The sequence below is a fragment of the Lipophrys pholis genome, assembly GCF_963383615.2.
Source record: "Lipophrys pholis genome assembly, chromosome: 11".
Taxonomy (NCBI): domain Eukaryota; kingdom Metazoa; phylum Chordata; class Actinopteri; order Blenniiformes; family Blenniidae; genus Lipophrys; species Lipophrys pholis.
The window spans coordinates 27,156,604-27,169,418 of record NC_137631.1 but is presented as its reverse complement, the minus strand read 5'-3'; the positions used below and the strand labels follow the sequence as shown (position 1 = coordinate 27,169,418).

Genomic DNA, 12,815 nt, shown 5'->3' with positions numbered 1-12,815 from the left:
AAAAAAATTTATTTAACGTCAAGTCATCGCAAAAGAACACATTTGATGTCTTCTGATAAATAATGTCTGTTAAAACCATTGATGAATTATCTCAAATTACAACAAAAAATGCAAGAAGTAAGTAATTTGGCATGATTATTTTGGATGTGATATCAATAAATGAGGGACTGAGTTTACCTGGCAGGTCTTTGGAGGAATTAGGAACCACTATCAGATATACTGTCTCCTGCTTTGTATCTGCTAATACCTGAACACTGAGTCATATTTGTTTCCTGTGTTGATACGACCTGAATTTGTCAGCCTGGTTAAGGAGACAGAACGAGCGTGTCGCTATTGAGTGCAGTAGAAATGGATAATTAGCTGACGGCTGACTCAGGCCACTTGCAGCTTTGTGTGTCAGGGTGGGGATGGAAAAAAACCCCAGATGAAGCACATCTCCCCGGGTGTCATAAAGCTTTGCTTTATGGCCAGTTTGTGTAGCCTTGCAGATTAAGTTCAAAGAAAGACGGCCGCTCTCTTCTTCATGCATCTTAAATCCTCTTTCGCCTCAGCTGGATCTGTAGATCAATTCTTTGGGCCGTGCGGAGATATCCCCGGCGTCAGCAGCTACAGGGCAGCTACTGGAAGGATGGGGAGTACCGGCTGTCTAAAAATACATTATTAAAGGGACAATTTCACCTCAAATTTAATAGTACTCACAGAGCACTGTGACATTTCCACTCAAATGGAATACTTTCTTTCACTATGGAGTGTCTTGTCTTCCACAAGCATTAACGCTCACAGCAGGCTACTGCCTCAACAGGAAAATGCAGTGTTCTCATTTAATAGGCAAGGAAATCACAGTCAATCAGTGTTTTGTCTATGATTTATGCAATGAGTTCCTACTCGCATAGTACTTCCAGCGTTTATCTCAAGAGAGCAGCTCTACATCGAACTGGATGGGCTGGTGTCTGGAGGTGGTGCGCTTCCTCTCTGTTTTGACTCGAAGACCAATTTCAACCGGCAAAGAACCTGCAGCTGCATTTCACTGCACGCTGAGCCAAATGATCCCGGAATTATTCCTATTAGGTAGAGAGCTAAAGTGAGGCAGTGCGCGCATTACGTATACCCTTGAATCAAAAACATATCTGTTACTACAAACACATCAGCGGCATTGAAATCTGGCTGAATGACAAACTAAATAACCAAATACAGAGGGATTACAAGATAAAAGAGGAGAATTTGCACCATTTTCTGTTTCCAGCTTTGAGACTCAGACACTTATCCACTTTCCACTCAGGATTAAAGACAAAATACATCAAACAAACGCGATTTGCAACAAGCTTTCAGCAGTTTGGTGGATATAAGTTATATATGAATAATTTATTTTAAAATCTCTGAAAAAATATTAACAGTTCAGTTACACTGACAAAACTGTCTGAACATGTCCAGCACGCAACATTTACACTCTTGCATTTGCAACACATATATTTTACAGCGCATAAAACAAACATATTCTCCTATTCTTAACATCCTGCACTCATTGCTGCGGTGGACCTGAGAGGATTACGGCGGCAGAAATCTCAAAATACAATATGTCACATTTTAATCACAAGCTCTGTAAATTCTTTCAAATGAATCCCTTTAATCTCGTCACCTTCATGTTTTGTTGGACTTGAGGTGAAATCTGCAGCACTGAAGTGATGATAGTTTTTTCTTTTATAGAAATAACACAGAAATCTTGCAGAGTTTCAGTGTCTTATTGTACACATCAAGAAAGGCATTCTATACAGTACCGACTTTATTTTCAAAGCACATCAGCATACACACTTGAACTTTGGCACTGCAAATCATTTTAATAACAAAACGGTATAAAATAAGAATACGAGCAATAATATATTACTTTTAGGCATTAAAAAAAAATCTATTAAATTACATTCAATTTATCAGCATGTCGACAGACAGGAAACTCAGAATAAATACCTAAATATATAAATATCTGTCATAAACGCCATCAAGTCACTGGTTTGAATGTCCTTCGCTCCACTAAACTGTGCGAGAGGTTTCGGAGATCAGCCACCGAGTGGACGCGTTTGTATCCGAGCAGAGCCAGAGTGTCGTTACACAGATTCTGCACCGCTCTCACGATGTCGAATCCCAGACGAAGCCTCCAGCTCTCTGCCGTTGCTCTGGAGTCTCTGGTCGTGGAGTATCTGTAGTTCCAGTCAGATGGAGACGACACGTTGTTGTTTGTGTTCCTTGCGATCCACGTCCTCACCCTGTCCTCCATCTCCAGACCCACAAACTTGTAAATCTCCGCGGCCTTGTCCTTCGGGCTGAATGCCAGGTCTTCGTACCGCACCAGCAGGTATCGCCCGCGCAGCCACGGCGGTCTCTGCAGGCCCATTTCTGCCGAGGCCGCCATGTCTTTACACGTGCTGGTGATCTGCGTCAGGTCCACGTACCGAGGCTGCCGTCCCGTCGCGTTCCAAATCTTCCACGCTCGAAACTGGTCCGCGAACGCCATCATGCGCGAGGCAAGGATGGCTCTGGGGTCCCTCACGAGGTGGATGATTTTCAGGTCCAGACGTGGATCCTCCGTCAAAGTGCGCAGGTCGCCCACCTCGGGCACCCGCACTGTCTTTATGGCCACGTGGCCTCGAGACAAACACGACATTGAGGCCAGAGTGAGGTTCAGAGCCCCGCATTTCTTTGGACACCACGCTTCATCGGGTGGATCATTGACTGTGGCATCTACTCCATCCATGCACACGGGCGGGGAGCAGAGGGCGTGACTGGAGCTCCGGCGGAAGAAAGAGCTAGTAGTGTGGTCCTGGGGCTCGGGACGGATGTAACTCTCCACGAAGTGAAGGTCACAGGTGTACAGGTTGAGGAGGAGGTCCCTGTACGCCCCCAGCAGGGCCCGGCGGTCTAAGGTCCGACGCAGCCGGCTGCTGGAGTTGGTGAAAGCTTGCTGGACGTGATAGAGGGGCTCGAACACGTAGAAGATCCCAGGATGCTGGTTGAGGAGCTGCCCGGTGAAGGAGGAGCCGCTGCGCGTGGTGGCAAACAGAAGGATGTGCTTCCGAGGCAATTCCAGCGGCACCCAGCTGTCGTCGCACAAGGCTCTCCACCTGGAGTCTTGACATGAGAAGCAAAAGCATGTGAGATCAGCTACATTGTGTAACTCCAACCTTTCCTTAAAAGATAAAAATAAAAAAATCCAGCCTGTAAAACTGAAGCTGTCCACTCTTTAGTCCATGAGAACTACAAATTGAGACATTAATAATTTAAGGAGCAAACATACATGAGAAAGTTGGCCGTCTGCTAGTGGCTACCGTGGGGTTTATGAAATGGCGGATCTCTACATATACCGCAAATCTCCAACGTATAATTACTGCTGATGAGGAGTTGATTGCGAAGGAGATGTTACTTTTGAAAACAGGAACTCATCAAGGCGACATCCACCCTGAGAGACGGGAGTAATGGGGATAAATTGGAGGATAATTGTAAAATGGATGACGCATATTTCATTTCTGTATCGTCTTTACTTATGGGGAATCCCCTCGTTTAATGATTTGCTTTCCCTTCTGCATCAGTAAAAGTAGCCGTGGCGCTGCAGTCTGAGTGTCCCTGCATGAAGCTTTCTTCCAACATGCTATATAAAATCAATATAATGTTATCAATTAAGTCTTGTGTGTGTGTGTGTGTGTGTGTGTGTGTGTAAGACTGCTGGTGATTTCCAACCAAATCCTGGAACACACCTACATTTTAAGTTATTCATGTTATTTTGCATAAAATATGAGAACGTCCCGACACACATGCCAACTGCTTTGCACATTTTTAAATTTAGGATGTGAGACAGAAAGAATAGGTGGTGAAGTTCGTACCTTTGAAGTGTCTGCTTTGGCAGCGGTAGACTCCCTGACACGGTCCAGACAAGGAGTCCCTCAGGGTCCGGATGGCCGTGTACTGGACCCCCAGAGATGCACACACCAGGAGCAGCACCGTCTTCCACGAGCACTCCATCCTGCCCCCACCCCTGGCTCTACATCCTTCATGCTGGAACCGCCGGGGAAGCACAGAGATGCACACAAACACATTTCACATTAATGTTTTTCTTTCCCCCTTTCATACATGTTCAGCTTTCATGCAGTCGTGCCTGCAGGTTTCTACTGATGGCCTCCTGAGCAGCTTTTGCCAGGGAAGCCGAGAATCTGCTCAAGGGTTCCTTGGTAATGAAGCAGAGCTGTTGAATCCAGGACCCGCCGGGACATCGGTTTCAACGTCTTCACCTCAACACAACTAAATCAGGAGCATGTGCCATCAGACTCGGCAGAAAGCAAACAACGTGATGACGATCAATGCTATCCGCTCGGTCAAAGCAGCAGAACAGCAAAAAATATGTGGAGTTCAACATCTCTGTGATGGAGGAAACAATACAAGTCATCAATTTTTGTCATTTCGCTTTCTCAGATTGTGGCAGAGAGGTGGTTAAGACCCCGATGGGAATCAGGTGCGCTGCCTCACCTCTCTGCCCATAAAAGGAGGAGCCGCCAGACACGCGGGGGTGAACAGACAGACACCAGGGAAGAGCCTGAAAGAGGCTGTGGTGTCTGAGCCTTTGAGGGGTTAAGTTTCTTGAATAAAATAATTATGATTTCGGGAACTCCTGACGCCGTGCCTCTGTGGGGGAACCCGGTGGTGGCGTGCTCAATGGCTACACAGATTTCGGGCCACATTTACACGACAGAGAAAGAACTTTCATTGCATTTTGGGGGTTAGTTTACAAGACACGGAGTCACTAAAAACATAACTCTTTGAAGACAGCTACCGAGGTGGAACTTTTCAATCATACTCCGACTCCATTGTCTGGTAAACAGAGAATAAAAGCAACTTTCCGTCTGCTTGTGGACTATGGAGAAACTGCTACTGCGCACGTTCACCACGGCCGTCATGAATAGTTCTGCACATGTGCAAGTGGACAGACAACGAGAACAATGTTTCCTCCAGAGTGTCATGACTCCCAGTGCATATTTTCCTGGGACTTGGTAGTTTTACAGTTGACAGCCATTGTGATAAGAATCCAAATCTGTCGTCTGTCCTTACGAATGTCTGTGTTTTATTATTGTTTATGTATATAGCCTATTGTTCTCTGCTGCATGTGTGGTTTCATTACAAAAATAAAAAAGAACAGCACCCAGTACTGTCCCAACATGAAAACTACATTGTTTTTAGTGTTTCTTTCCATGTAAACACACATCATTTTCTGAAATGAAAAGGCAAAAACGATATGTTTTCCTTTGAAACGTGTAATCTGACCCTTAGAATGAACTAAAGGAAGAAATATATGTTATGAGCTATCAACGCACTAGCCTGCTGCCAGTATAATCAGCTTGTCTCATTTCTGCTCAGAACTGTTTATGACATGTCCATATATGGGAGGATGCAACTACATACACACCAGTTTGTAGCATATGTCAAGGTGACATCCTGCTTGTGAGAAGATAGTACGATTGTGATGTCTACAACTTCTCGGGAGAGAACACGAGATGTAGCCAGTTTCGATAAAGACAACATGTGATCTCCACACCATATGTGCCAGGAGGAGTGAAAGAAATGCTTATAAACCAACGTTTTCATTTACTCGAGGCTCTTGACCATTTGAAGCCTGCTCCTCCCGGACAGACTGGTGCTTGAGCCCGAGATCTCATTTTATTCCATGTATTCTGCTTAAGGTAATTATCAATAAAACTGTGTGATTAATTCCATTCTTGTTTCCTCATCAATAAAATAACACATTAATGACTGCTTTTCCTTCAGAACCTTTGGGATTTTGTTCTGTAACTGTTGTCACAAAATGTAAGGACAGTTTTTTGGGATCACTGCTTTCTGACAGAGGTGGGACATATTACTATTATTTATATTTTTTGACGAATGATGTGAAACCTGAAACTATAGTATATGTATTTTATTTTTAATTTACATATCTACAGGTTGTTTTTCCAAAGAGTAGTGTTTGGCTTTGTAAAACTATAGACATATTATTCATGTATACTCTGCGTCACAACAAAACAACCACTTTAAAGTTTATTTTTAAAGGTTATTATGGCACTATTTTACCAGCCTGGTCCACTCAGGATGAAATTGGGTTGCATGTGGAACCTGAACTAAAATGTTTTTGACACCCCTAGTCTAGACTACCACTGCTGCCAGTATTTTGATGTCAATATAACATGCAAAAGGTCTCAATTATCTGCACTATTCCCTGATTACAGCAGTCAAGTTGCACAAGAACTATGAAATGACAGGTTGAAAAGTTCAGCAATTCAGACACGGTGAGGTTCCTGGCCACTATCCTTTAAATAGGTGATTTTAGAGAAAGGGAGCAACACCTGATGCCATTAACTCCAGCACCACAGCACCATTAGAGAAATGGCAGTGGATTGAAAAAGAAATACCAATCAGATCAACATCAGTCTCTTCTCTACATAACAAATATAAAACAGAGCCCAGTTTGTCCAGCTCACGAACTGACCCTCCTGAAGGAAAATGTCACTTTAACCTTTCGGCACTAGACTTTAGCTAACTGGCTGCCTTTTGTAGTTTGGAGAGTATTTACCAAAATGTCAGACTGTTTCCGAAATGCACACAAGCAGTGTTTCTTGGAGAGAGAAAAAAAAAAAAAAAAAGAAAGAAAAGAAATCCCTTGAACAATTTATCTTCACAAGGAAAGAAACCAGACAGACAGGACCTTTTAACATTTCTAAAATAAGTAGCTTAAATATTTTTGAATAAACACTTTAAAGGTTCAGGATTTGTTTCCTTAAATGTCCCCAGATGTGTTCTGCAATGAAAAAAAAAATAAGGTCACACCTCCTGTCAGGAATGGTAGTAATAACGTAGCCACGATTTGAGATGCAGCGTACACTGTTGCGTGAATATGTTTCATTTTTTGCTTTCCCCTCTTCTTGGTAATTAAGCTTCCGAGCCCAGTAGAAGGCTTTATACAGAGATAAATATAGCTGTCTTCACATAGATGAGCGGAGAAGTTCCCTTTGTACACTTCTGAGTTCTTTGCCACTGGGCATGAAAGAGCAAAGGGAGATGTGATTTTCCAAATGGATTTAGAAAAAAAAATAAAAAATTGTAGGTGCTTCCATCCATTTGCCCCTATGCACCATGGTGATGGTAGGTAATCACACAAGATCCCCGGGCACAAAGTGACTCTCCATCACTCAGAGTGACTGCGTGGAGGCAATCATCATCAAAACCACAGGTAAATATACATCATATTACTGACAAATATAAATAACGCCTTCTCGTTTGCTTCCTCACCCTCGTTCTGTCACTCTGTCTCTCTCCAGTCTGCCTCTTGTTCATTAATGATGTTTATGTGTCCCTGGCAGACTCATATCCTCAGGAATGTATCACACCGAGCTTTTGATGTTCCATTAATCACAAACAGCGCCAAACCAAAGACATTTACTCTGCGGGTGAGGGGGAGAGAAGTCGAGCTTACATCATGAGCCATTCCGTTTGAATACAGCTGAAAACAGCGAACGCGCAGTGAACTCATCGGGGGCAGAAACTTTGTTTCTTCGACTGGTACTCGCAGACAGGATGACACAAACAGGGACACACAGTGTTTGTTTTTCGGAGCAACTTCAGAACTGTGCCTCTGTTTGCTGAAGGGCAAAGAGACAGAAGAAAAGGCAGAGAGACGTAACAACTGCATGAGTGAGTGCAGATAATAAGAAACTTTGAGCAAGCTTCTTACCATCCCTGCCATCCAGGCCCCTCATGTACTGCACAGCTGGCTGACCAAGACACATCATGTAATTCCTCAGCGGCTGGTTTTGTTTTCCTTTTCCACTCGTGATCAGGGCACAGAGCTCCTGTGCCACACACCCTGCTTCCCTCTGGAGAATGAAGACAGATGCTTCAATGGATTAAAGCAATTTGATTTGCAAGTTCTCTTTTTCTCTATGGCTTAGAGCTCCTCCTGGGTCAGGACTCACACCCGGAATAATAGATACTCTGTCAACAGCAGGAAAGAAGGCTGCAGGCTTCAGATGGTCCCAGCATTTGTATCTTTCATACAATAACGGTGCTTGCACGGGATAAAAGCTTCGGGGATGGGATCGACCAATTTTTGCGTGTGCTCTGGCAGGTTTGAGTTGTAAATTCAGTAAGTGCAGGCTTCACAGCTGAGGAAATAAAATGTCTCTGTAGCAGCAAAAGTGTTGGAGGATGGTACAAGAATGGTAATTGCCTCTGTGTAAAATGAAGGGAACAAATGAGGTTAGAAGGTAGTGATGAGGGTGGGAGTGAGGGATTTGGGACGCGACTGATTGAGAGATGTGACAGTGCCAAAGATTTTTCTATTAAGGCACCTCGGTGTGTTTGCAGATCCTGTGAGTGAAGCTGTTTATAGGCAAAAGACGCAACGCTGGTGTTAAACTGGCGTGTGACACTCCGTTCTCGATATTTCTATCTGTTTCTTTCAATCCATCGATCCATATCAGCCCCCACCTGAAAACCAAAAACCCACACATGCGGGCTCACAGCCACAGGCAGAGAACGTAGCAGATCACTGCAGCGCTCAGTGGAGATGTATCTGACCCCCAGGCTACAGAAGAGCTCCTGTGATGGGTCAGGAGATGAATCCCCATATTTCCTCAAATACAGAGACACACGGGCACAGAAAAGGTACAAAAAGATTGGGGGGTGGGTGGGTATGGTGTTTAATAGGATGCTGATTTGTTGCTCTCACCATGTGCTTTATTTGCATAAAGAGAAAGCGAGGAGGTGTGCAGGCTGAAGGATTTATCTTAAGAATTCAAAATCAACAAGAGCACAAATAAAGTTTGACAATAAAACAGCGCACTGATGAGAAGGATATGTACACAACAATATGAAATAGATTAAAACCAAAGGAAAAATAAAGGGGTTACTTTTTAAAACTTCGCTCAAAATGAACAAGTGATGTCTTTTTCTTTTTTTTTTAAAGAATATATTTACGCATCAGGAGCACGATAGTAAATCTAAAAAAGAAGAGGTTACTGAATCTCTGACACACTTTTACAAATAGTAGTAAGAATATTTTTCCTGGCGTCTCTCTTTATATGCTCACTAATCATCCACGCAATGTTTGAGTTGCGGTTTTCTGCGCGTAAAGATAAATCTATGTTGTCTTACCATCAAAGCTCCCGATCAGATGGGATTTCTCCAGTCGCTCCAGCGCTGCACGCTGCATTTGTAAAAGTGTCCGTGTCTGTGTGTGTGCGAGAGAGACAGAGAGAGAGAGAGAGAGAGCGAGAGAGACAGCGAGAGAGAGAGAGAGAGAGAGCTGCTGCCGGTGTCCGGAGCCAAAGTGGATTCAGAGCTGGAGATGCGCCATGGATGGAGAGCAGCGAGAATCGGAGCGAGGATGCATGTCTCACCCCTCCAGAGACCATTCAGGCAACTAGAGCCGAGTCTCTCGATTGGATGCAAGATTGCCCTGCCGTGCATTACGATGCTTTGATGCTGTGGGGGTGCGTTTCATTACGCGCTGGAAAATGCGCAATCCAGAGAGGCATTAACCCACAACAAGAGCTGAGATGTGACAATTCCAGATATTTGACCAGAATAGGAAGGCAGACCTCTTTAGCTCCCGCCAGGCATCAGCTCTCACTTGTCATTCCTCCATCTCTCGTCACTCTCTCTGCAGGGACTCTCTCCACACACTCAAACTGAGCACTCCACTCTCACTCTCACGCACACAAACACTTCCTTCCCATGGGATCACTGTGACACAATGACCTCCATTTTTTCTCGTTTCGGTGAGGATGACTCCTATCATCATCAGATGTGGAGCCAGTGCCCCCCCCCCCCCCCCCCCCCCCCCCACAGGGCTGCTGCTGGCCCCCTGGTGTGGAGGGATGGGTACCATATCACTGCCCCCGGGGGTTACCGTGGGGTCAGATTTAGCCAGTGACAGGTCCATTACTCCAGGGAATGGGAGAGTATTCTGCTAGCGGTCTTTCAGATTTATCTCCCACTGTGTCAGAGGCACGCTGGCTTTACAGAGATTTCGCAGACAGATCGGTGAGATGATGTCGCTGTTTCTGCTGCAGTTCCTTCCTTGTATCCGATAATGTCTGCTTTTGAACGAGCTGCCAAAACATCAAAAGCCCTAAACTTTCTATTAGTTGTTCAGACTTTTCTGCTATTAAATAACCTGTGTTCAAGCCCTTCAGGCACTACAATAGAATGCGCCAAAGCAAAGGCAGGCAGAAATGATCTCAGGAATAAAAGGTTGGAAAGCATTACACATACTTTTACAGTTTGGCTTATTACCAGTCAGTTTTTGACCACATGGAGGACAACAAGCTGCCGAGAACGCCTGGTGAGTGATACAAAAGTGGCCTGTCCCCGCACTCCTCTATGCACTGATCCCTCCTCTTTACCACCTACTGCATCGATTCCCAGGCTCTGAGCAGCCAAACGCCCCCACAGCTTCTTCTCAGTGATATTTCAAGAGCTCAGTAAGAAAAAGTTGAGCTTTCCGGGTGTGAAGACTGAATCCTCCACAGGCCTCCCCGTTTAGCTCTGCCCACACTTATTCTATACACCACATACAAAGAGCACAGAATCAGATACACACACTGTTGTATTTAGGATTCAGAGCACCTTTCGTTATTCCGGCTCCTGAACTCCGAGGCCCTTCACAAATGTTTCACAAATCGGTGCCCTTTCTTCTCCGTATCTCTGTGATTCGCTCCCATATCTGATCTTTAACATGACAGCTGTGTTTCATCATACAGAAGATGGAAATGCTCAGTCGAGATCGCTTCACTGTTCGGGATAACCCCCGTCTCCTCGCCGCACCGACTGCCTCTCAGTATCTGGGCTCACCTGGCAACTTCTGCAGCTTTTAAAGACGCAATCCATCAGTCAGGTTATCTGTCAGTCAGCACGTCACAAGGGAGAGCGAGGTCTCACAAAGTTTGCCTGTGGAGAAAAGCTGGTATTTCTGTATACTTCATCTTATTTGAACGCTCTGGGTTAAAAGAAAAAAAGAAAGTAAAAAAAAACCCTCCCTTTATTCAGACCTCCAAGTGCAATAAACAGGTGAAAAGAAATCTAATTTTACACTCCACTATGCCAGCACAGACAGCCAAATTTAATTCAGCAAACAACCAACACATGGCACAAGAGTGAGCTTCAACTATTTCTCATAAAGATTGCAATGGCAACCTCCAAGTACTTTTCAACAGGTTATTGTCACTTGGAGAGTAATAACACCACGCAGCCACATAATTGTTTGATTTGAAGGAGATATCTGACAATTTTAGATGTACAGTCCTTCAATCAGCTGCAGAAATTTAGAGGCTCAATACTTCCCTAAATGCAGGTCCTCTGGCAGCAAATAATAGAAGATGCAAAAGTAGTTCATCTAGTGTAAATCTACAAATGAAGCGATGCAACATTTTGTTAGGATACCAGTCAAATGCATTGCCTTCTGGGTAAGAGTGATTACCCTTACTGTACCTGCAGACACTTGATGCTTTGTGATTGTCAGGATTAACCATGTCTTTTCTGAATGTTTGCACAAGGGCAATTGTGATGTATGTGTATTATTATCAAGTCTGGGCGAGGCGACACATCCATCCACCATCATGAGTTAAAAAATGGTTTATAAAATGCACACAGAAGTCTTTTATTGATATATGATGATTCTTTTCTTGATTTTGACATTTTGGAATGTTTCTCTTTATCTTTCCGGTATTATTTGTGCATTAGAAGATCTAGTATGAGATAAAAACTTTTATCAAATAAATGAATTAAACTGACAACATGGTAAATTCACATAAAATGCACTCTAGGAAGATGAAGATTATTCTGATGGGATGCTGATCCAGCTGTGTGGGTGTCACATTGACTTGTTCTGACGTCTGAGGGTCCCTTGGAGCCATTTTCTCTGCAGACATCAGCAAATACTGCAATGACCCACTAGAGAAACCAATTTTGAAAATGTTTCAAGCAACTCTGATGTTTCAGGAGAAAAAGAGCTTGGAGGCAGTCTGGAACAAAATTCCGCTATTGAGAATGAGTACTCCACGACCTCACAGCATATTGTTATGCCTTTAGAAATGTTAGCCTACTAGGGTGCTCAGGGACTGCTTTGTCATCCTCTGGCTATAAAACACGCAGAGAATGTTGGTTTGCACATCATGTCAGATCTGATGGGGACAAATAAGCTCTGTGAGTGCAGTTTTTTCTACTGTAAAGCAGCCCGTTTAGTTTTTTTTCCCTGAGATCTGCATTAAAACATGAGGGCTGGAAAAATGTATTGTAGTAACATGCAGTCGCCTACAGACAGACGAAGCGTGACCACTTTCCACTCTGTTGTTTTGTGACAAATGTTTTTCTTTTTGAACTGTAGATGGTTGGAGTTTTGTTTGTTTACCAATCTATTATATTTTAACCATACACCATCTGTTAATGTCTTGTCTTAATTGAAAAACTGACTTGAGCATGCCACTGCAAAACCTATCTGACTGAGGCCATTTCAAGTGAAAACACTTGTTATCGTTTTTTTCGTTCAAGACAATTTTCAGGTTCACACAACAAAAACAATGTAATTTTCATGTAGGGCCACTAGTGGGTGCTGTTGTTTTGTTTTTGTAGTGAAACCGCACACATATTATGTCATAAACATTAACAATGGGAGAACATTGAATTGCAATGGATTTTTATTAAGGCGACTGTCGACAACAAAGCAACTAATTACCAGGAGAACATGGACCGGGAGTCACGACACTCTGGAGGAAACATTGTTCTTATTG

General features: G+C 43.7%; 1 protein-coding gene across 2 annotated transcripts; it reads right to left on the bottom strand.

Moving 5' to 3' along the window:
- Positions 1-1,327: 1,327 nt before the first annotated feature.
- LOC308116371 (carbohydrate sulfotransferase 1) lies at positions 1,328-9,264 on the bottom strand (the record flags this gene model as incomplete). Of its 2 annotated transcripts, XM_080474532.1 has the most annotated exons (3): positions 9,181-9,264; positions 3,870-4,041; positions 1,328-3,120 (listed from the first exon to the last, which is right to left on the bottom strand). In XM_080474532.1, exons 1-3 carry the CDS (start codon positions 9,181-9,183, stop codon positions 1,994-1,996), a joined length of 1,302 nt encoding a protein of 433 aa, XP_080330658.1. In that variant the 5' UTR covers positions 9,184-9,264. The 2 variants fall into 2 exon arrangements, with proteins under 2 accessions (XP_080330658.1, XP_080330659.1); XM_080474533.1 differs by lacking the exon at positions 9,181-9,264 and having other exon boundaries at positions 1,994-3,120; positions 3,870-4,032.
- Between the last annotated feature and the right edge of the window lie 3,551 nt (positions 9,265-12,815).